General features: G+C 47.1%; 1 protein-coding gene across 6 annotated transcripts in view; it reads right to left on the bottom strand.

Annotated features, from left to right (window-relative positions):
* The window catches only part of PLCB4 (phospholipase C beta 4), a 305,420-nt gene that overhangs the window by 32,895 nt on the left and 247,875 nt on the right, over positions 1 to 24,650 (bottom strand). For all 6 annotated transcript variants that reach the window (XM_083175639.1, XM_083175638.1, XM_083175634.1 and 3 more), the window contains exons 22-32: positions 23,141 to 23,282; positions 13,706 to 13,790; positions 12,301 to 12,425; positions 10,288 to 10,339; positions 9,502 to 9,604; positions 6,736 to 6,900; positions 6,456 to 6,660; positions 5,064 to 5,152; positions 3,751 to 3,901; positions 3,413 to 3,462; positions 2,264 to 2,329 (exon numbers count right to left, since the gene is read on the bottom strand). In XM_083175639.1, coding sequence (XP_083031765.1) covers positions 2,264 to 2,329; positions 3,413 to 3,462; positions 3,751 to 3,901; positions 5,064 to 5,152; positions 6,456 to 6,660; positions 6,736 to 6,900; positions 9,502 to 9,604; positions 10,288 to 10,339; positions 12,301 to 12,425; positions 13,706 to 13,790; positions 23,141 to 23,282 — 1,233 coding nt within the window. The remainder of the gene's footprint in view (positions 1 to 2,263; positions 2,330 to 3,412; positions 3,463 to 3,750; positions 3,902 to 5,063; positions 5,153 to 6,455; positions 6,661 to 6,735; positions 6,901 to 9,501; positions 9,605 to 10,287; positions 10,340 to 12,300; positions 12,426 to 13,705; positions 13,791 to 23,140; positions 23,283 to 24,650) is intronic.

Below are 24,650 nucleotides of genomic sequence, written 5' to 3'. Positions count from 1 at the left end.
GCATACCACCTCCTGCCTGCACACCTCCCCCTGCCTGCATACCACCCCATGCCTGCATACCACCCCCTACCTGCATACCACCCCCTGCCTGCATACCACCCCCTGCCTGCACACCACCTCCTGCCTGCACACCACCCCCTGCCTGCATACCACCTCCTGCCTGCACACCACCTCCTGCCTGCACACCACCCCCTGCCTGCATACCACCCCCTACCTGCATACCACCCCATGCCTGCATACTATCCCCTGCATATCACCTTCTGTCTGCAAACCATCTCCTGCCTGCATACCACCACCTGCCTGCATACCACCTCCTGCCTGCATGTCACCATCTGCCTGCATGTCACCCCCTGCCTGCATGTCACCCCCTGCCTGCATGTCCCCCCCTGCCTGCATGTCACCCCCTGCCTGCATACTACCCCATGCCTGCATACCACCCCTTGCCTGCATACCACCTCCTGCCTGCACACCACCCCCTGCCTGCATACTACCCCCTGCATATCACCTTCTGTCTGCAAACCATCTCCTGCCTGCATACCACCACCTGCCTGCATACCACCTCCTGCCTGCATGTCACCACCTGCCTGCATGTCACCCCCTGCCTGCATGTCACCCCCTGCCTGCATGTCACCCCCTGCCTGCATACTACCCCATGCCTGCATACCACCCCTTGCCTGCATACCACCTCCTGCCTGCACACCACCCCCTGCCTGCATACCACCTCCTGCCTGCACACCACCACCTGCCTGCACACCACCCCCTGCCTGCACACCACCTCCTGCCTGCACACCACCACCTGCCTGCACACCACCAGCTGCCTGCATACCACCCCCTGCCTGCATACCATCCCCTGCCTGCATACCACCTCCTGCCTGCATACCACCCCCTGCATGCATACCACCCCCTGCCTGCATACCACCCCATGCCTGCATACTACCCCCTGCATATCACCTTCTGTCTGCATACCACCACCTGCCTGCATACCACCCCCTGCCTGCATGTCACCCCCTGCCTGCATGTCACCCACTGCCTGCATGTCACCCCCTGCCTGCATACTACCCCCTGCATATCACCTTCTGTCTGCAAACCATCTCCTGCCTGCATACCACCACCTGCCTGCATGTCACCCCCTGCCTGCATATCATCTCCTGCCTGCATACCATCTCCTGCCTGCATATCACCCCCTGCCTGCATTCTACCCCTTGCATATCACCTCCTGTCTACATACCACCCTCTGCCCACATATCACCCCATGCATACCACCTCTTGTCTACATACCATCCCATCCCCTGCCTGCATATACTGCCTGCCTGCAAACCACCTACTGTCTGTATACCACCCCCTGACTGCATACCACCCACTGCCTGTATATCATCCCCTGCCTGCATACAACCCCCTGCGTGCATAACAACCCCTGCCTGTAAACCACCTCTTGTCTACATATCGCATCCTGCCTGCATATACCGCCTGCCTGCATACCACTGCCTGCCTGCAAACCACCCCCTGCCTGCAAACCACCCCCTGCCTGCAAACCACCTCCTGCCTGCAAACCACCTCCTGCCTGCAAACCACCCCCTGCCTGCAAACCACCCCCTGCCTGCAAGCCACCTCCTATCTGCATATCACCGCCTGCCTGCATACCACCCCCTGCCTGTATTTGTGATTGCAGTTAAGAGGAACGTCGCAACCATTGAGCTGTTTTGTGCTGCACTTGCAAAACCCGTCCTATAAATGTGCAGAACGAGTCCTGCGCAAGAGCAGGACATCCCCATCGGGCACAATGCGGGCTGAATTCTTATGTGATCCAACCTGAATTAGCCACTAAATATAAGCGAAGCAAACCATGTCCCTGGCAGTTTGCCCATGATCCATTTGGCTCCGAAATATTAAACCTTGGATACATTTTTGACTTTTCTAATTTAAGCAGTAAACTTCGACTGGTAACATAATGTCTGCTGTCAAAAATAAAAAAAGAAACACTATAGAATGTAGTCATTAAACAGGTATTGAGCAGGCAAATGTAGCACAGTTATTGTAAAAATGTGAACTTACAGTAAGCCACAAATTTCAAACTCCAAATCGAATATTCATATATTGCAGTTTATAATGGAAGAATGTTAAAGACCCTCAAACCGGTTCCACATGTCCAGCATCTATAATGGTACAATTAGGCGTGGATATATATGTTCGCATTGTTGTTGCTGCATCTGTGTGTACCGCGCCATGAGTGAGACTAGAAAACAGTTACGCAGACACGACTTACTTTTGCCTGTTTCTTCTTCATAGAGTTCAGCTCTTTCTGTTGCTTCTTTTGCAGTTTGAGGTATGCCTAAGATCAAATGCAAGAATTTACTCTTTGTAGAGATTTGAAGGGTAAGGATTTGAAGGCAAACAATTACAGTAGCTGTAAGACGCTTCTGAATAAACACGGAAATCACAGTTATAAATGGCAGCTACCTTTATATGCTTAACTGTTTGAGTGCCAAGTGAATTTGCCAAAATAGGTGTGAAAATTTGCCAAGCCGACATTTTTATTCATCATAATGACCAGTAATGTTCACCTTATATAGGAAATATCAATTTTTTAAAAAACACTTTTTTTTTTTTACATTTATATAACAAATGTGAGCAACGCTGGTATATTTAGCAGATATTTTGCGCATATCTCACAGAGAATTTGGCACTCAAAGGGTAAAACAAACAATAACCTAAAAATGAATCGGGAAATCCAGAGGTCTACACCAAGTTCCCGAACAGCTCTGCTTTATCGGCTCATAGTAACTAAGACGGAGGTGTACTGAGCTGTGGAGAGAGATGAAGTACAGTACCATTGAATCAGCTCATGTGGTTTTTCAAACACAGCCTGTAACATGGCAGATAGGAGCTGATTGGCTGGTACTTTATATATGTCTACTTTATCTCTCTAAGGCTTAGTATATCTCCCCCTAAGAATTCAGGGTCCTTAGCAAGGGTGCAAGTTATTGGAACTGATATGAATTTGTGATACTGTATGTAGAAAGTTTGCATAGCTCCTACTTTGACAGTAACAATTTGTTGTAGAGTATTGCTCCCATTAAATCTCACCCTTGGTATATATGGTGATGTGCGCTCCAGAATTATCGCTGGCGGCTGCCGCTCATCTGCTGGTATTACCTCCTGCAGCCTGTCCACATGCTAATGAAATGGGCAGGGTTGTGAACTATAATCCCAAGGATTGTGGGTCCTTGGGGAGGGGGAAGGGACTATATGGCATTATTTTGGCCACTCCCACTCCCCACAGCCCCGTGACTGGCTAATAGTAAAAAGCATCCAGCTCCACCTTCATTAGGAGTCAGCTGTATTTTCCTTACTGGAAATCCCAGAAAAGCACAAAATCAAAATATTATCATTCATAAATAAGTGATTTACTTACTTTCATCTGTTTCAAATCTTCAACTTTTAGTTGAGGAATGAGATCGAAAGCTAGAAAAAAATAATAATTTTGAATAAAATCAATTGTAAAACATTTTTTCTTCATACAGGACCATATACTGTAATTACTGCCGGCAGCCATGATTCATAAGAATGTATCCAATCCACTCAGTAGAAACTAATGACATCACTGAGTCACACGGCACTGTGTACTAGCGCCTATCGGTTCGCTCTACAAGGCGGCTACACTCACTGTGCATTGGCGGACAATGAAGGGGAGATAAGTAGTGACATGGAAAATTCTAAAGTACAACCATTAGTTATAGTCAAAATAAAAACCTTTTTTAGCTTCGTTGGATAATCCGGAGGTGGCTGTTGCTGAGGGTCTCAATTCTGAACTCGTTTGTGGAGTGACGTTTGCTTTGGTATTATTGGTTTTCCCTTTCTTATCGTTTTTTGTGATGTCATTCGGCACATCTGCAATGTCGCTCTGAAATGGCAAACAGTCTTGTATCATTATGACGGTATTTCTACATTAGACGCAACGTAACATGTTTCTCTTAGCGATACTGTAGCTAATGGATTTAACAGATGAGCATTGTTCATTATTTTAAAACATATACATTCTTTGGCTGTGAAAATTGGGCGTTTCATCTGCAAACTAATTATCCGAAAGAGTACGGGATGCTGTCATTTAAATTGTTCTGGTCAAGGCAATTAATGGTTAAGCTGGGCCAGAACCACACATTTTGTTTTTTTGGACGTGGTTTGTGTCTCTATGTTGTAAACATTAGGAGAAAGAAGGGGGGATTTCTAAAACCTCTCTGTTCACAACATCAAGTGCTATAGTAGTCCATGCACAGAATTGTTATGAATTATTGTGGCCGGTACATTTATGCGCACGTGCAGACACATTGTGCGAGCGGGCACGGTGAATTGATTATTTGCCAGCTGCTCGCCAACACAGCAAGGCAGGTGGGTGGGGGGGTGGGTGAGCGGGCCGGAAGCTGACATAAGCTGCTTCCCATACAGGGACCCGCAGATCTAAGACACCAGAGAGGTGTGCGGGTGCTTGCGAAATCATTTTGCCCCCGCACGCAAGGCTGAAAATGGATGTTTATGCAAACCATCTATTCCCATGTGTGCGGGGAAATCTGCATGCGGTGCGGGCGGCGTTTAGATGGCCTGCAGCGCTGCGAATTTCGCAGTTTTGCGGGTCAACCAGAATGAGGGCCATAGTATCACACATACTGTAGCTTAGCTGATAAGGACGATATGTAGCACCTACATTGTTGCTGGAAGATAAATAAGCAGGTTTTTGCAACTCGGTACATGTTGTATATGTTTTACAATGTACACTGCAGACATAATTGTGTAAATGATTAATATAAGGGCTCAACTATGGCTCAGTAAGTCCTCAGATCCTAGGGCAAGGTTTTTTTAACCTTACATGACCTGGAACTCATGAAGACTGGGAGTGAGCTTAGGGAAGCAGGCGCCACATTTTCAATTACAGGTGGAACCAACACACTGCAGTGACCTCCCCTCCTTTATCCGCACTACATTAATTAATTAATGGATGTATGTAGATATCTTTGTTAACATTTGACAATTGATTCGGTTATTGCCAGGCGGTCACAACGGGTACTTACCGTTTCAATACCCATTGCCCTCATCTGGTCTGCTCTTTTCTCAGTTATAGAAAGAAACTTCTTTGGATCTGATAAAGCATCAACAATATCTAGAAATAAAGAGAAACCAGGGCGTGGGAGATGGAAGCGAGGCCACACCAATGATAAATATTTTTTAACATCGTAAAAATTCCGTGGGAAGCTCCCTGCCCATCAGAACGCAGGAAGGCAAGGGTGACCCGGCAGGTTAGATGATATGATTCTCTTTTGAGCATCTTAGATCTCTGCCTTTGGTTCACACGACATCGGGAACCCAGAGATATAGGCGCTGTGGCCAATCACAGCACATGTGCAGTAAATGGGCCAATGAAAGTGCGGGCAATGCAGAGACATAAGCAATTTGATCTGCTGAAACTAAACTGAGGTGTTCTCACTAGGCAAAGGGCCTGATTCTGCTTGCATCAGCCCACAGCGAATTCGCTGCAGGGACCAATGGAGCGGCTCTGAGCATTGGTGAATATACGCATGTGTTCGGCCGCCGAGCAAAGGCATTCGGCGTCTATCACAGTCGCCGAGGCATGGTTCATGGGGACACCCAGTGTTTGCTGGGCGTGCTCATAAAAATGGCGGGTGTGCCCAGAAAAACACTGGGCATCCCCCATGCAAACACAGGAGGGTTGAAGTCAGCACCTGCCCCGTTTTCGGCCTAGACTGACTTTTATTTAGGAACGGGTAAGAATCGTTTGATGGGTGGCGACCATCGAAAGATTTTAAGCCCGTACGCCCGTATGCGAATGGATGTGTACACAAGCACATGCATTCTTATGCCAGCGGGGACCTTCGAACATTGGTGGGGGGCGGGCGTTTGCTCGCCCGGTGGGTTGCGTTACCCCGCTCACTAAGCGGTGAATGTACGCTGCTTATCGAGCTATGATGAATCAGACCCAAAGTCCAATGCGGGCGTGTTCTGGCAACAGCGGGCTACGCAGACCTGGGTAAGAGCGACTACATGCCTTCTGATGGTGTTCCTTAGCAGCTAGCATCGGACAACAACACAACGGCGGTGCTGACACCGTAGCAAACCTTGGCCGAGTGCAGCCGCATCTGGAGATATGTATAACAGCTTAAAGATAAATACAGGCATTTTCCTATTGCATAGTTCTTTTAAAGGACTCTACCCCAGTGGTTCCCAAACTGTGCGCTCGAGCAACCTGGGCTCATGCAATAGTGCCTTGGGTTGGTGGTCCAGGAACAAATCAGATTTGTGCTGGTGGCTGCCAATCAGGCACAACTGTGTCCCCCACCACATATCTGACCCTAGGGATGACAGGTACAGTAGGCGAAATGTATTTAATAAAATAAAAAAAAACGGATGCCAGAGATTGGTTTCAAGACAGCCTCCTTCCCTCTTACCTCCAAACCCGTCAGGAACGTAGGTCTTCAGAACAATGTTACAGAAGATGGTCGGAAGAGAAAGCGGTTTGTTCCCTTCGTTTCGGAGTGAAATGTGCCGGTATCCCGCCTGCAGGCCGTCTAGTGGCAATATCCTCTGGCCGATCAGCTTATTGTTGTCATCGTACACTGCTATCCTTAGCACAGCAAGGTCAGGTAAGATAACCTAGTGACAAGAGTAGCATTTACCACCTATCTCCCATACGCGCACATGTATCACATTGCCAGAGACACCTCTTACCTTTCGGAACACAAAAGGTTCCTCATTGTAAACCGGATTCAGACCATTGTTCATTACCATACGAGTTTTGAACTCCTTCCTTATAGTGTCTGTGGGCAATCCATACATATCGACCTCAACGTAGGTCCCCATTTTTTTGTCTGACAGAAACTGTCCCGATATAACCTAAGGTAAAATAGCAAATAATGACACAACTATACCCCAATACAATCACAAGGCACCATTTATGTGTTTATGATGACAAACATTAGTATGTAATAGGGTGACCAACCGGGATCAGTGAGATCCTGGGATTTGGCCCCAAAATGTCCGGGATTTCATTCCCAGGATTGGTTTATCCAATCCTGGGATTGCACAGTCTATTGCCAGGCAGCATCTGAGCACCCGCTGTTCCCGACCCGGCATACGGCTGGGAGGTGAGCGTGTTCTGGCCTCTGTCACTCACTGTTGGGCGGCGAGCAGTTTCCGGCCCCACTGGGCGGCGAGTGGGTTCCGGCCTCTGTGACTTCCATGAAATTGGAAAGGCGCTGCAGTCTGCGCAGTGTGACCTATGGGCGCCGGAACCCGCTCGTGGTGCCCAACCTCTCAAGCTGCAGGAGAAATCATTCGATGGTCGCTGACTATAAAATAATTTCTCCTTCCTTCGCAAATAGAAGTCAGTGAAAATTAACTTTTATTTGTGTGCGCCTGCACGAAGACTGGGAGAGCGGCTGACATCCTGTGACATCAGCCCCTCACCCCCAGCCGGCATCGGCCCACCCAACTATGGGAACGCCCAGTGTTTTCATGGGGACACAAATAAAACGTTGGGCCGTCCCATGGTCGAGCCATATTGCCACTGTCATCCGCCCCTGGCCCACCACGATGCTTGTGTACGGCTTGGCGACTATACAAGCCTCTAAAGCCATTCGCAAAGGGGGGCTGCTCGTGTGCATAATAGACCATGCACAGTCCCCAAAACATGGGGATGGGGTCGAACTCGCTATATATCGAGTCAACCAGTATCACCTAGTGACACAAAAAAAGAGTCTACCGTACTCATCAGCTGAGTCATCCACAGGTATAGTATTTACAAGGGGACGTAGGAATGAGTGAATGTTACCTTTTAATATACAGTATTAGGAGCAATCATTTAAAGGGCATGGTTTTGTGGGATGCTGGCCGTACTCGGGCTTTGGGCCTAATTCAGACCGGATCGCAGACAAAATGTGCTCTCAAAATGGACAAAACGGTGTGCACTGCGTGGGGCAGATGAAACGTGCAGAGAGAGTTAGATTTGGGAGAGGTGTTTTGCTTCTGTGCAGAGAGAGTTAGATTTGGGAGAGATATTTTGCTTCTGTGCAGAAAGAGTTAGATTTGGGAGAGGTATTTTGCTTCTGTGCAGAAAGAGTTAGATTTGGGAGCGGTATTTTGCTTCTGCGCAGAGTAAATGCTGGTAGCTTTATTTTTTAGATTTCAGTTTCCACACACCTCACCTAAGTCTAACTCTCTGCCCATGTGCACATGGTTTAGACCATTTTGAGAACTAAGGACTTTATTCTGGTCCGTTCTGATGGCCGCGTAAGCGATGTTTCTGGTTTGCGCATTTCTGCGCATGTGCATGAGCTTGGTGCGTGCAACCACGGCAAACAGACTGTCTGCCGGGGGTTAACACACCCAAAATAGCGGGAGGGTGTTATCAGCGTTTAATGGGCGTTACCCTGAGAACGCTGGGCGTTCTCATGCTAATGGGCCGATGACGCGGGTGCTTCCCCCCAAGCGTCCACGCATATATGACTTCTATATAAGTCACTTTTATATGCGTGTGCCTTCGCCATCATTCGATGGTCGCCGACCATCGAATGATGTGGGCGGATTGCATAATGCTGCGAATGAATGTTACTGTTTAACATTCAATCTCAGTCCCTGCGAGTGAATCACCCTTGCGAATGGTTGGGATGGCGAATCAACCAGAATAACCCCAGGAGTCTGAATTAGGCCCCTGGTTACATCCCACTCAATGGTGCTGATGCAGAGCTAAGAGCAAGTACTTGTAGAGAAATAAGACGGTTTGATTGGCGAAGGCCAAACGCATCTGTGCAGTGCACTAGCCCCCTATGCGTACCCTTAGACTGACAGTTGTCATCACCGCCAGGGCATGCTTGCACTAGGCTGTACTGATGTGTTACTGCCGACGGCTCATCTCTGCACACAAGGTTCTGCGAATCTCTGTAGTGTCAGGTGACTTTTTTCCAGCAATGGGTTCTAGTCCCAATGCAATGCGACAAGGACGCATCAGGAGACTGTAATGTGACACATATATATTTGTGTGCGAGATGAACCTGCATACAAAGCGCTAGGATGCTGCTGCAGCTTTTTTTATGCCAGGTTACGCCGCGCTCTGCATACTGACTCAGTCGCACAAAATACACAAGTTGCATATCAAATTAATCAGCACAGTCTTTTCGGCAAAAAATACCTGACTCTAGCGGAGTTGCAATGGGACCTGTCTATATACACTTATAGCTGTGGTTCCCAACCTAGGGTACTTGTAAACCCGGGGGTCCACTGCAGAATGGTTGGGGGGGTACTTGAAAATAAAATTGGTAATGGCAGAAGAAGGTCTCCCAATGGCGGGAAAAGTCTCCCATTGCCGTGGAGACGGACCACAGCCAGTGGTCAGACACAGCGGGACGTGATTCCTGACCGCACATTACTCCTTACTATAAGGACACGCATACCGCTCACTTCCACTCCGCTCGTAAGTACGGTGCATATTTCATATACCTGGACAGAACAGGTGGCTGCAATCACGCCATCCACTGGGGTTTCCGAGAACGGGTCAAACGTCCTGTCTGGGCGACGCATGAAGTCTGGTTTAAGGAGGTACCTAGTGAGTCGAGATGTAAATACACCGACACATAAAGAAACTGAAATCAGGTTCACAGACAAGTAAAACACTGTGTAATATACAGTAGGTATTCCTGAACATGAATATAAAATGGCACGAGATGCGGCTTCTGTAGGCAGAAATGATTAGATTATGATACATAATAATGAAATCCAATTAATGATACCGTCTCCAGTATATCATTTAGAGCTGATCACACCTTCAGCAATATAAAATCGTGCACAGAAATACTGTGAAATGCTATACGCATGGAAGGAAGATGCACTGATCAGATTACAGGATACCTAGAGCGAATGTAGGCCCTATGCAACTACAGTACATGTCCGTAGTGTGAGTTGTGCACATATATAAATCGCACCACGAGAGCAGCCAACCTGGCTAGTAATGGCCACTTACACCTACCGCATGCTTGGTGTAGTTGGTGTGACTAAAGGTGCCCATACACGTTGCGATAACAGGGTGCAAGGCATCGCGTTATCGAGTGGATCACATTGCAAGCGATGCGTTCCGCAGGCAGTACAAAAAGTATGTGCAGCACATACTTTTTGTATTGTGCGATGCAATGTCGGCGGGAGTGCGCGTTGCTTATCGCATTGTGTATAGCCACCTTAAGTCATAAATCTGGGAGTGATAAGGGAGTTACTTAAAATTACATTTCTTACCCACAAGATCCATTGTATTCAAACTTCCCCTGGTTGAGCTGCATTGCTAGATCTGTAAGAAGAGAGACACTGGATATTACAGAGCTATTAGGTTTAGTTCAGTTTGGTCACTGCCGGAATGGGCATTGGAGGCATCCCATAGTCCTCCTGCAGCCTAGGTGTATCAGCCTATCAGTCATACCGGTACAGCCACTTCACAGCAGGTGGCCTCTGGTCACCTAAGCATGGAGCAAAGCAACTAAGCTGTATATGAGTCTGTGCCTAGGTTGCCTAGGAGGCAGAAAACTGTATTTTTGAATTTTAAATATTTACAGATGTGTCCACTTACACATTTGTTCTAGAGCTGCTCTTGGACCAGCCCTGGTTCCAAAAATACCTGGGATCCCTACATCCTTTATACCTCGTATTTTTTTAATTATGATAGGTACACAAGCCTGGTGCTGGTTCTCCAAATACAGGGGAACCCCAGGACCATCTCAAAGAGCCCATGTCTGGTTATGCTTAGGGGGATCCCATACAGTTTTTTTTTTTAAAATAATGAACTCTTATAATCACTTTTGCACAAAGAAGCATTTCTTGGATCTGACTGACCCGTGCAGACTACATGTTCGGCAGTGTTTGGTTGCCGGCAAACCTTCTTATCTAGCACCTTCTAGAACAGCGGTGGCCAAACCTCTCCTCAAGATCTACCAGCAGTTCATGTGTCTCAGGCAACCTGTGGATCTATAGTAGGAATGAATGCAGCAGGTTTCAAAATGTGACAGTTAGTAATGACTACAGCTGTGCACCAGCTAGGTGATCTGGGAAATGTGACAGTTAGTAATGACTACAGCTGTGCACCAGCTAGGTGATATGGGTCATGTGACAGTTAGTAATGACTACAGCTGTGCACCAGCTAGGTGATCTGGGAAATGTGACAGTTAGTAATGACTATAGCTGTGCACCAGCTAGGTGATATGGGTCATGTGACAGTTAGTAATGACTACAGCTGTGCACCAGCTAGGTGATATGGGAAATGTGACAGTTAGTAATGACTACAGCTGTGCACCAGCTAGGTGATCTGGGAAATGTGACAGTTAGTAATGACTATATCTGTGCACCAGCTAGGTGATATGGGTCATGTGACAGTTAGTAATGACCAGTGGAGGCGTCCACCCTGCAGCGAGGTTCAAAATTCAAATAGGGGAGGCACAGCAACTGCCACCAACTTCCATTCCTAGCTTACTCTTAGGCAGTGAGTGTGGCTCCCCTATTTGAATTTTGGACTGTGCTGCAGCCCCTTCTCTGGAGCCGCCACTGGTAATGACTACAGCTATGCACCAGATAGGTGATTTGGAAAATGTTTACCATTGGTAGATCTTGAGGACCAGTTTGGCCACCCCTGTTCTAGAAGATAATAGCTAGAATTTGATAAGTTGCTATAGGTAACATCTTCACTTCTAAAAACCAACACTTTAGAAGTGCTGGAAAAACGTATGTACATTTAAAGGCCCATATACACTGGGCAATTTTCGGCTGAACACCGCCCAGTGTGTACGGGCCAGCGTTGAGCGCTGATACATGCTCCCGCAACATGGCCGGCCCGGCCGCTCATCTGCTGGTATTACCATTACCGTCTGCTATGGAAAGTAGTCCGCCCCCGGGAAAATTGCTTGGATGGGCGAAAATCACCCAGTAAGTATGCACTCACTCAGTGATTTTCAGCCCAGCGATTTTCCCCATCACCGCTGTACATGCACGCTGGGCATGATCGCCCAGTGTGTATGGCCCTTAACTCTCCATAAGCCCTGTTACTATCTACTGTTTAAGTGACTCATTAGAATTCAGAACACACGAGATGTGTTTATGTCTTTGTTGACTTACTGCTTCCCATTTGTCAGTAAACATCTTAATATCATTTAACCGTGTAGCAGTTTCTATATAAAACACCAGAGGCCTTTATGTAGCATCTGCTTGGAAGCTGCAGAGCAAACGCTTCCTTGGCAAGCAGCGTGATTGGGTGCTGCAGCCTACCTGGGGTCTGATAGTTCAGGGAGACCATCTGGCAGCCGGCGTTCCAGAAAATTTGAGGCATATAATTACTGGAATCCACTCTGCCCCCCTTAGGGTAGATCCGGCTCATCTGACGTTTGTTATAACTGGAAACATTGTTAAGGATGGCAAAAAGCAACAAAATACAAGCACAACACACAAATATAACGCTGCCTGATATTTGTACACGGTCTTCGGCTTTCATTCTAATTATTATAACTAGTTAAAAGCCCATCAAAACCATGGCTTCTGGAATGTACTTTCACTTTGAGCTGCGACAGTTTTTACTTTCATTTTGAGCTGCAACAGTTTTTAGCCACAAACTCTCCACCTCACCCTCAGCCCCTATCTGCTCCTGCCACCAATCTCTGTCTTCCTCTCCCTCTCGCAATATCCAGCAACTTTGAAATAGGGATGGCCATCGAACATCGATGATTAGAAATCATCAATGGTTTATGTTCGATGTCAAATAGTTTTGACATCGATGGGGGAGAACCAGATGGTTTCCCACCATCGATGTGAAGCTTAAACGATTTGTTTCGTTTTTCTTCATCAAGGGGCCAGGACATGGAGCGTAGCTCCGCCCCAACACCCGTGGAGCCACGCCCCAGTATTTTGATTGGCCCACAGGTCAATCTTTCAAAGCAAATGGATGAACATGGATATGTAAAAACATCTATGGTCATCCATTGCATAGTTATACACTATCGATGGCCAGTTGCACGTTTGCTGTCAATGGCAAAGGAGAGAGAGAGCTAGGGAGGGAGAGTGAGACAATCAATCAATCAATCAATCAATCAATCAAATCACTGTCATCATGCTGTACTAATTTATCTCCCCCTCTGCCAAAAATGTTGGCAGCCCCCCCCCCCCCTCCCTTAGTAGCACTCCCCCCAAGTACAGTTTACCTTCCCAGCCCACCCTGCCTTACCCCTCCCGCGTCCGCCGCTGGTCTTGTCTGCGGTCACGGACTCCCGGCTCCATCCTGCTACTTATGAAAAGAGACACTCACAAAAGGATGCTAGAGGAGGCCGCCGCCTCCTCTAGCATCCACAAAAATGGTCTGCTGTATGGGGGCAGCCATTTTGTGAGTGTCTCTTTTCATAAGCAGCAGGAGGTAGCCGGAACAGCCGGGAGTCCGTGACCGCAAACAGATGAGACGGCGGCAGGTCACAGCGGATGGCAGCAAGTAACTATAGCCCCACAGACCCCCTGGCGCCCACACTTTCTCTGCGCCTCCCCGCCACGGCGGGGGCTGCTGAGCTATAGTTACGTCACTGGGTGTGAGGTTTGGATTGCTTACGCACCTAAGGTGAAAAATAAAGTGAAATCTGTCTAACGTCTTCTGCCTTGCATATACCAATACCAAGATGCTCAGAAAGGATACTTCACAAACTCAATGGCATGTGTCTTTAAATACCCCAGTCCGACCGACTCATTAAAAGAGGACATGTTGAAATGAATGTTTCGTTCTGAAAGGAAAGACAAAACATTACATTATGATAAATTCATAAAAAGGGATTTTTGTAAGAACTTACCGTTCGAATCCCTTTCTCTGATATGGTCCTGGTGACACAGCTCAACACTGGGATGTAGGAGGGTCCGAAGGAGCCAGGCACCTATCCTAAAGTTTTAGAGGGTAGGCTCCTCCCCTACTGCATCCCTGGACTCTTCAGTTCAATCTTTCAAAGCCACTGGAATACATTAACTCAGTACAAACGCCTGCACATATTATATGCACATTTTATAACAGAAAACTGTTAACTTTTAACCATTTTAACATGAACATCATGAAACTTCTGGCATACTTACTGAGCGTAAGGGAGGGATCGCTGTGTCACCAGGACCATATCAGAGAAAGGGATTCGAACGGTAAGTTCTTACAAAAATCCCTTTTTCTCTTTCAATGGTCCTGGTGACACAGCTCAACACTGGGACGTTCCAGAGCCGGTCCTTTGGGAGGGTACGCTCAGGTCTGCAGCTCTCAGCACTGCTCGCCCGAATGATGCGTCCTCCGACGCGAACTCATGGAATCTATAGAATTTGGCAAATGTGTGAACAGATGACCAAGTGGCAGCTCTGCAAACCTGCTCAGCTGTGGCCCCATGTCGAACCGCCCAAGAGGTGGCAACTGACCTGGTGGTATGCGCATTTATTTTGGCCGGTACTGGTCTACCCACTTTGGTGTATGCAAAGGCTATCACAGACCGCAACCACCTAGCAATAGTCTGCTTAGATGCAGGCCAACCAATTTTGTGTACGTCATACAACACCAACAATGTGTCAGTCTTCCTGACACTCTTCACTCTGTCCACATATATGCGTAAGGCACGCACAACATCCAAAGTTCTCAACTTGTCCCTTTTCTTAGAACCCTCTGGGGGTTGAAACACAGGTAGAACTATCTCCTGATTTAAATGGAAGGTAGATACCACCTTCGGTAAAAACTGAGGCACTGTTCTTAAAACAGCCCTGTCATCATGAAAAATTAAGAAGGGAGATTTACATGACAAGGCTCCCAACTCTGAAACTCTTTTAGCAGATGCTACTGCTAACAAAAACACTAGCTTCCACGTGAGAAACTTAAAGTCAGCCGACCTTAAAGGTTCAAAAGGTGCCTTTTGAAGGCATTCCAAAACCAGTGATAGATCCCAAGGTGCTACTGGTTGCTTGTATGGAGGTTTCAACCTGGATACTCCTTGTAAAAAGGTTTGAATTTCCGGCAAAATGGCTATCTTTTTCTGGAAATAGATGGACAAGGCCGAAATCTGCACCTTCAGTGACTGAAGGCTTAGGCCCGATGAAAAACCATCTTGTAAGAATTCCATCATTCTTGATAGCTTAAAATGAGATGTATGAGCCTTTCTTCTCTCACACCATCGAATGTAAGTCTTCCAGACTCTATAATAATTTGCCGAAGATACAGCTTTTCTGGCTTTTATCATCGTCTGTACTACTGCCTCAGAAAACCCTTTTCTTTTCAAAATGGTGGTTTCAATAGCCAGGCCGTCAAAATCAATCGATCTGAATCCAGGTGATTGAATGGGCCTTGTCTTAGAAGGTCTGGTCTCAGAGGTAGACGCCATGAGTCCACAGACAACCTCTGAAGCCTCGAGTACCAGGACCTCCTTGGCCAATCTGGGGCCACTAAGATCACTGGAACCTTCTGCCCCTGTATTTTCTTCAGAAGTCTCGGTAACATTGGTACTGGTGGGAATGCATAAAGGAAATCTCCCTGCCAGTGAATAGTCATGGCATCCACAGCCTCCGCTAGTGGATCCCTTGTTCTGGCATAGAACCTGGGCACTTGACGGTTGACCCTGGATGCCATCAGGTCCACATCCGGAGTTCCCCACATCGAAGTGATTTGGTGAAACACCTGAGGGTGTAAGCTCCATTCCCCTTCCTTGAGCTCCTCCCTGCTCAGGAAGTCGGCTTCTATATTCTCTATTCCTGGAATGAATATAGCCGATACAGCTGGAACATTCTGTTCCGCCCATAGGAAGATTCTGGACACCTCCCACATGGCCAATCTGCTGCGTGTACCTCCCTGGTTATTCAGATACGCCACAGCTGTGGCATTGTCGGTCTGAATCCTCAAAGGGAGGTTCTGTAACCTGTCTCCCGCCAAGAAAATCACTTTCCAGACAGCTCTCAGCTCCAAGATGTTGATTGGTAACGCTGATTCCTCTGCCGTCCACAGGCCCTGAAGCCTGAAATCCAGGACTATTGCCCCCCAGCCCCTGAGACTGGCGTCGGTAGTTACTATCAACCAGTCCCAGGTCTGTAATGACCGACCCCACTGAAGGGAATCTACTTCTGTCCACCATTTCAAGGATTCTCGGGTGTCCGAAGACAGCACTATCATCTCGGGTTTCATGGTCAAAGTGTTTCCTGACCAGGCTGACAAAATGTTCCATTGGAACCTCCGAGAGTGGAACCTGGCAAATTGAAGCGTCTCGAATGACGCCACCATCTTCCCCAGGAGCTTGAGGCACCTCCATACTGAAATGCTCTGAGCCCTGAGAATCTCCTGGACTAGGGTGACCAGATCCCTGGCCTTTACCTCCGGGAGGAATACCCGATGAAGATGGGTGTCCAGTATGACTCCCAAGAATTGGAGCCTTTGTGACGGTACCAACTGAGATTTTTGCAAATTTAAAATCCAGCCGTGAGCCTGCAAAAAACTGATGGCCTCTGCCAAGTGACTCTGCAGCATGGCTGCTGACTCTGCTTTGAACAGGAGATCGTCCAAATAGGGTATTACTGTGATTCCCCTGAGCCTCAGCACCGCCGCCATTACTGACATTATCTTTGTGAATACCCTTGGCGCGGTTGCTAGCCCAAAGGGTAACGCCCGGAATTGTAAATGCAGGTCTCCTATGGCAAACCTCAACAAGGTCTGATGCTCCGGGTGTATAGGAACGTGCAAATATGCGTCCTGGACATCCATGGACGCCAAAAATTCTCCCTGGTCCAGACTCAGGAGTACTGACCGTAGGGACTCCATTTTGAAATGGTCTACCCATAAATGAACATTTAGGGACTTCAAATTTAGTATTGGTCTGAAAGACCCGTCTGGTTTGGGCACCAGGAACAGCGTGGAGTAAAAGCCTTTCTTCCACTCTGCCCTGGGGACTGGTGTAACCACCCCTTTTTCCAAAAGGGAGTGAGCTGCTCTCACAACAGCTGTACGAAGCCGTGCCTCCTTTGGTAAGGATGTGGGGATGAACCTCTTCGGAGGCGGCCCTCTGCAAGGAATTTTGTAACCCTGTGTTATAATATCTAACACCCAGGCATCCTGGCCTAGAGAAGCCCAAGCGTCCCTGAAGAGTGTGAGACGCCCCCCCACTTTTGTCACTGTCTGGCGAAGCCCCTGACAGTCATGCAGAGGGTTTTTCCTCTCCCTTTGTGGCAGGCTTCTTGTGAAAAGAGCCAAATTTTGACTTTTGTGTCTTGCCTCTAGAGGACTGAAACCTTCCCCTGAAAGACTGTCCTCGAAAGGACGCACCGCCTCTAGGGGAGGACCGAAAGGACGGCTTAAAAGCAGAAAATCTGGACGTCTGCTTTGCTGAGGAGGCCGGCAGGAATGTACTTTTGCCGCCCGTGGCCTGCTTTATAATCTCCTCTAATTCGGTACCAAAAAGTACCTTTCCTTTGAAGGCTAATGTTTCCAGAGCCTTCTTGGACTCATTGTCTGCTTCCCAGGCTTTAAGCCAAAGCACTCTCCTGGCATTAATGGAGACTGTGGACACTCTGGTTGCCATTTTAATAGCTTCCTCCTCTGCTTCCACTGCATATTCTGCAGCTGCCTTAATCTTTTCTGCAAGCAGTAACGCACCAGGGTCAGCCTGCAGCATGGTGCATAATTCACCAGCCCACTCTATCATGGCCTTAGAGACCCAGGCTGAAGCAATAAGGGGCCGTAAGGTAAACCCCACCCCTTCAAAGATAGCCTTGAGGTTACCCTCCAGCTTTTTATCCACAGAATCTTTGAAAGCTGCACCGCCCTGTACTGGTAATACAGTAGCCTTGGACAAACGTGCCACTGAAGCGTCCACAACTGGGACCTTTTCCCAGAGCTCCGCATGAGACTCTGGCATGGGGTACAGACTAAGGAATCGCTTAGGCATCTGTAGCCTCTTATCAGGAGTTTTCCAAGCCCCTTCTAACAATTCCTGTAACCCCTCATCTGAAGGAAAAGTAACAGCCTCCTTCCGCTGTCGCTTAAAAACACCTTTAACAGGAGTCTTATCCTCCACAGACAGCTTTAAAGCCTGCTTCACAGCTACAATGAGATCCTCTATACCAGCAGCAGAGTTCTCTTCCACATCATCACCCTGATCCCAGGGGATGTCAGTATACTCTCCTTCCTCCTCATCTACCACAGTAGTTAAAGCATAAGACCTTCTAGGGGTCCCTGCCACATCATCCATTTTGTCCAGCATTTCACTGAACCTGTTGATCCCTTTAGCAGTATCCTGCATCACCTGAATCAGCGCAGGATCTGCCTGGGTAAGAGGCAAGGAGCCAGACGACTGCTGAGATGATGGCATAGGTCTCTGTGATTCTACCAGCCCATCACTCTGCCTGTCCAAAAGCTGCACCAAAGCGTTAACTGACCTGCCTAGTGCCCTGGCCCACGCAGGTTCCATCTGCTCTGCCCTATGGGGTTCACTGCCCATGGGTCTCACATCAGCGCAAGTAATACATAAGCCCCCCTTGGCCATCTGCTCAGGGACAAACTTTTGTGTGCAAACATTGCACGCGCTCAGTGCACTAAGGGCTCCCTCCCCCAAAACCACAGCCTGATGCTCAGACATGATGCAAGTGATAAATGTATATCTATCAGTATACACAGTGCAAACAATGTACAAGCGTTTATACAGAGGCAATGCACCCAATCACTTATCTGTCTGTTGGTTTCAACTGCGGGGAAGCGATGCCCAGGAAATCCAAGTCACTCTGCCAGGATCAGTAAGCCAGCTCAGCTCCGCTGCAAGCGTTCTGAAAGGCGCCAAAGTCAGAGTGAAGGAAGAGACCACAGGTCCCTGCTGCTGCGGGGTCCGTGACCTTTTGGCGCCAACCACCCCCAGCCAGCCGCTCCTCAGGTAGGATTTCCTAGTTCCAGTGTCTCCCCCTCAACTGGGGATCACTTGGAACATGCCTGTCACAACGCTGCTGTCCTCTCATCTAGGAGCTCAGCGTGTAAGCTCCGCATAAAATGGCCGCCGCCATCACGGAGCGCCTGTCCCCCATGATCCCCACCTAAATGTGGAGCCGGTTTCAGGGTACTCCGGAGCCCAGGCAGCCTTTTAGAAAAGGCTATAAGCGCTGCACAGGGAGACCAGACAGTGTCTCCCCTGTGCACAGTGAGCTGACAGGACGCGCTTCTGTCAGCTCCTGCTGCGCTAGCAGTGTGAGGATTCACTATGAGAATCCTCACACTGTGCCTACCTAGCTAGGGTAAAAGTTAATAAAACAATAAAAATCCCCTAACTACTCTAATTCTTCGGCTGCTCCTGCAGCCCTTTAGAATAGCACCCACTCCAGTGGGCACCTAACACGAACTGAAGAGTCCAGGGATGCAGTAGGGGAGGAGCCTACCCTCTAAAACTTTAGGATAGGTGCCTGGCTCCTTCGGACCCTCCTACATCCCAGTGTTGAGCTGTGTCACCAGGACCATTGAAAGAGAAAGTCCGATTTATATTAAGTAGAGAGATGTTGCCCATAACAACCAATAAGATTCTAGCGATTATCCTCTAGAAGGTGCTCGATAAAATCGTATTGGTTGCTATAGGCAACATTTCTCACTTTTAAAAACTCACACTTTCGGACACAAACGCCAGTCGCCTATAACTGCTTTCTCATTTATTATTGGAGGCTTACAATGCTACTGCTGAACAACAGCCAACTGCACGTTCCTCACCAATTGCTAATCCGCTACTTGCTGCATCATGTGATCCCCACCCTCTATTGCTACCCATACACTTTTGAGATATTGCATGCAATCATTCAATTTCGACCACATCTGGCCGATAAATCAAATGATTGTATGCATTTTTAAGGGGACATTCGACGCAGGTCGAATGTCGGGTCTCAAGATCTTATGTGTTGCACATAATATTTATCGAATTGCAGGAGCAATCGCATGTGGTTTTTAACCACATGGGTTGGGGAGAGGGGGCTGGAGGGACAGCTGGCGGCAAGGGAGACGGCGTTATGTAGCTCAAGAAGTAGCGCTAGTGGGCGGTGGGGGTCTGTCAGCGGTGGCGGAAGAAGTGTTTAAAACACTGGGCAGCCCTCTGATTGGCTGAGATAACTCAGCCAATCAGAGGGATGCCCATTGTTTAAACAATTCTGCCACCACCGCTGACAGACCCCCGCCGCCCTTAGCGCTACTTCTTTCACTACATAACGCCGCCCTCTGCCAGCACCCGATGTGCCATCTCAGGATGGCATGCGACATCGGGTGCTGCAAAGGGGGCACTTTAGCACCACAAGATGCGATCGGGTTCGATGGACATCGCACTGCGATGTCGCATTGAATCTGATCGCACAAGTGTATGGGCAGCATTAGATTTTAAGCGCAATGGGGTAGTCACCTTTATCTTCATGTTTTATGCCATATTACTGTCCCTTCAATGTACAGCATGGCTATGTAAAATGCATGCCACAAAAAAGTTTTTTTAATATCCAAGATTATTTTTATGATATGAAGCATGCAATTTCATATACACACATACCCGGTGTATGCAGAGGTGATGCATCAAAAGCACATGCTTAACCCTTTGAGTGCCAAAGTTGCTGTGAGCGATTGTCCAAATATCTGCTAAAAATGCCAGTGTCGCTCACAGCGGCTGTTCTTTTGGTATAAACACAGCAAAGTCATTTAATTGAAGTTCAGTTAAATGTTTAAATGCCAACATCTCTGTGAGGGATGTGCATAATATCCGCTCAAACTGCCGGCGTCGCTCACATTTGTTATATAAAATCAAACATAAATTGTTGTGTAAAAAAAGATTATACTCCCTACATAAAGTAAAAATAGGTCATTTATGATGAATAAATAGGTTTGCTTGTCTCACAAATATATTTCACACCTATTTTGGTAAAATTTGTTTGGCGCTCAAAGGGTTAGATATTGCACCCCGCTGTGAGCGGCGTTGGCATTTTTTTTAATGGATATTTTGAGGATCTTAATGTTAATAAAAAGGTTTGCTCGGCCATTTTCGCACCTATTTTGACATATTCCCTTGGCACTCAAAGGGTTAAATCATATCACAATGGAGAGGCACATATCTGTATTTGCAGTTTATTATTAAATATGTTCCCTTGATGTACAGTATTTACATCCAGTATTATATTTACAGCTACCTATATGGCGCCAACTTGTGGATTTTTTGCTAAATGCATGCCTCACAATGTGGCCCAGATTCAGACCTGGTCGCTGATCTGCAGATGACTGTGTGCAAATGTCCAAACTATGGCCCTCCAGCTGTTGTAAAACTACACATCCCAGCATGCCTTGCCATAGTTTAAGCATTCCCTAATAGCAAAACTGTGGCAAGGCATGATGTAGTTTCACAACAGCTGGAGGGCCATAGTTTGGACATGACTGATCTAATGGTTTTCCCAACCCTGCGACAGGGACAGGCTGATCGAGACTGGCCGCTGATGTCACAGAACCTCTCCTAAAACGCCTGGGCATCTTTTTTCGGACACTCCCATAAAACATACGGTTACCGCCCACAAACGCCAGCTTCCTGTCAGTTAACCTTCGGTCACATTGCACTTACAATCCATATGCATTTTCTATCACTATTTGGGGTGGTGCATGCAAGATACGATCCGTACATTTGCAAAGTCTCAATCGATTATCAATCGATCTGCGAATTAGCTGATCAGCGATCATCTCTGAATCAGGCCCAATGTATACGGCACTCTCTCTCTCTTTATAAAGAATGATCTCTTACATAGGACAGTATACTCTAATACTGAAAATCACATAGATGTAGAGGAGGCCCAGCCACTATTTGCATTGTTTCTTATCAATTACCTAGCTCCCCACAGGTGATAGCAATCATACATTACCAGGGAAGTCCAGGAACAGAGCATTTTCTCTCATATGGAGAGGGTCAGGTAGGCACATATGGGTTGGACCGCATACGCTATTAGACCAGCAATTTTTAGATTATTAGGAAAGTGCGGACACGTTCTGTGCATGTGCAGAATGGATCCTGTGATTGCATCTCTGAAATATACTGAGCTGCTGCAATGAGAGCCTGTGTTAATTTTGTGTAAATTGCGTTTGTGTCCTACGTCAGGCAAAGCAATCCCATAATCTGACACTAGGGGCACTGTGGAAGCGAAGTGTTTATACAAGTCAGACTTCTTTTTTTACAAGCTGCTATGACGTTTCCTGGTTGCTGGGACATCGCATCTTCCAGCGCAGTACCAGGAGGTCCCTACCGGTTGCTGGGCAATCGAGATGCTGGGCAACTACTGCATCTCTGCTTGCTTAGAGCTCAAGAAGCCAGAAGTATGTGCTGTGGGTAATCATTAATTATTGTGGGCGTTTCCTGTTCCTAGTGTGCTCGTGGTGGCTTTTCCTGTCATAAGACAGGCCTGCTCATTGTTTCTGGTCATAGCTTATACTTTGTGTAATTAGCTGGCCTCTGTCCCAGGTCCCTGCAGGAACTCTGCCTGTCCAGGAATTACTTAGCCTGTTCCTGTGAATACTCTGCCTATCAGAATCATGCCTGTACACTGCCTCTCCTGCCAACCTTCCCTTGATTAATTCCAGCCTAGAAAACTTTTCCTCTGTTCCTGAGCTCAGATTGCTAGAATATACTATCCACACCATGCTCTGCATAGCAACTCGCAGTGTAGCTACACATCCTCTAATGTGTCTCCTTTTCAGTGCACAGTGAATCACTTGCTACAGCTATAAGCTAGTTCTGAGTCTTCCAATTAACCCCCTAGGTAACAGTCCTTATGTATACTGCTATCTAGTACTCCAGCCTATACTATGTGGTCTCCAGCCAACTGGGTAAGCCCTTCTGCTGAGGTTTAAGTCCTGGTGGCATCCTAAGTACCAGTGGGTGCATTTACCACCAAGGGAACAAAGAGTGCCTGTTATAGGCAGAAGGCTCTCTGACTGGCTCTAGGGGTATTACATAATCAGCTGCCATTCTATAACATATTTACAAAAATATTGCAGAGGCCCGTTTCCTATCACCAACATGATATACTTGATAAACGTTATACTTGTTACTGTATATTCACAATAGCTGAGTACAATGAACTGCACATATGTTACCTTCTGCCACTTTGAACCCTTGAAATTTTACTGGCTGGGCATAGTTGATCATTGTGGATAAAAATGGATGTATATTCGTGGTGGCACCGACATACTTGTAATTAGCCATCCATGCTTGTTCATCGTCAGCGGTTACAGGGCCCTAAAAATGGAATCATAATATACATTAATTAGTTAATTGATGTGTGTGGATGGGTCATTCATTTATTGCATATATACGTTCGCTAATATGCATGCTTGTGCTTGTAGTTCAGCATGCAATAACATTACCATCTGACTGTGCATGCTGTCAATTAATACACTTCTTACCCTGGTACCTGACAGCCAGTGGATCCAGGGGCCCAATGCTAGTAAGCATTGGCTCAGTGAGTGAGGCCCAATGGCTTTTAATCTCCCCAAACCCTCTAGCGGATGTAGAGGGCTGTTAATTGAAGGTAGGGCCCCTTTATTATGAACTAAATTATTTGTATTTTACCATGGAGCCTATAGGATGGAACCAGACTGCTGTGGTTAAACATCTGGCTTTATCATGGGAGTTATTCATTTGTAAACCTCCAGTCTGGGGTTTCATGCACCAAAGTGCAGGATGATGATAATCCCAGTGGTCTGGATCTGAAATCCACACGTGTGTTTCTGTCTTCAGACTGCACAGTGTACTTATGGGGGGGGGGTACCCAATTATCGGCAGTCATTTAATTCATTTAGTGCCCGATGTTGGCTCTTATTGGAGATTATGTGGAAGCATACTACGTGATAACACATGGGTCCAAATACTTATACCGGATTCCATGTGTTATCGCATTTGGATAGTCCAATAATGACCACCGTTTTTTATTGCATGTAATTGAATACACTACCCTTAACCTTAACTACTGGATGTTTTCATAACAACCATTTTAAAGCATATAAAAACAAGCAATATAATTTACATAGGAAAGCAGCCAGATGTAACTCTCCAATTGTTATCAACCAACAATGTTCATGCTTGGAACTGTCATCACGCACACTCAGTCTGTTCCTCCGGGTGCATGGTAACACCTTTCATGTCTAGTGCATCCATCGTTATTCACTACATGCGTTCTATTGGTTTATCATTATTCGACTACACAGCCAATTACTCGTCCGAATGGAGGACTTTTTTAAACTGTAACAAACATCTTTTACATGTTTATTCTGGAAGTATCCAAACTTTATATATACTATAGTCCCCGTCATAATGTCACATACACGATATACATTCCGGGCCTGGACATTGTTTTTATCAGCATTGGGCCATATTCAATGCTGCTGGTGAGGGGGTTATACAGCGGGGAACTCCGAAAACAAGCAATCCTCACTGTTTAATCCCTGCGCCGGCCGCTCACCTTATTCAACGCGCCGGGGAAATCCTCGCTGTCAGAAGATGGCGAGGATTGCCCCAAACAGCGAGGCTCGCGGCTAATGCACGGAGCCCACTGCAACTGATATTAGCCTTATAATGCAGTGTATACTGTATATACTCCGTGCATGG

The sequence above is a fragment of the Crinia signifera genome, chromosome 3 (genome assembly GCF_055691185.1).
Source record: "Crinia signifera chromosome 3, ASM5569118v1, whole genome shotgun sequence".
NCBI classification, from domain to species: Eukaryota; Metazoa; Chordata; class Amphibia; order Anura; family Myobatrachidae; genus Crinia; species Crinia signifera.
Note: the sequence above shows the minus strand (reverse complement) of the source record. Positions and strands in the feature narration are given on the sequence as shown.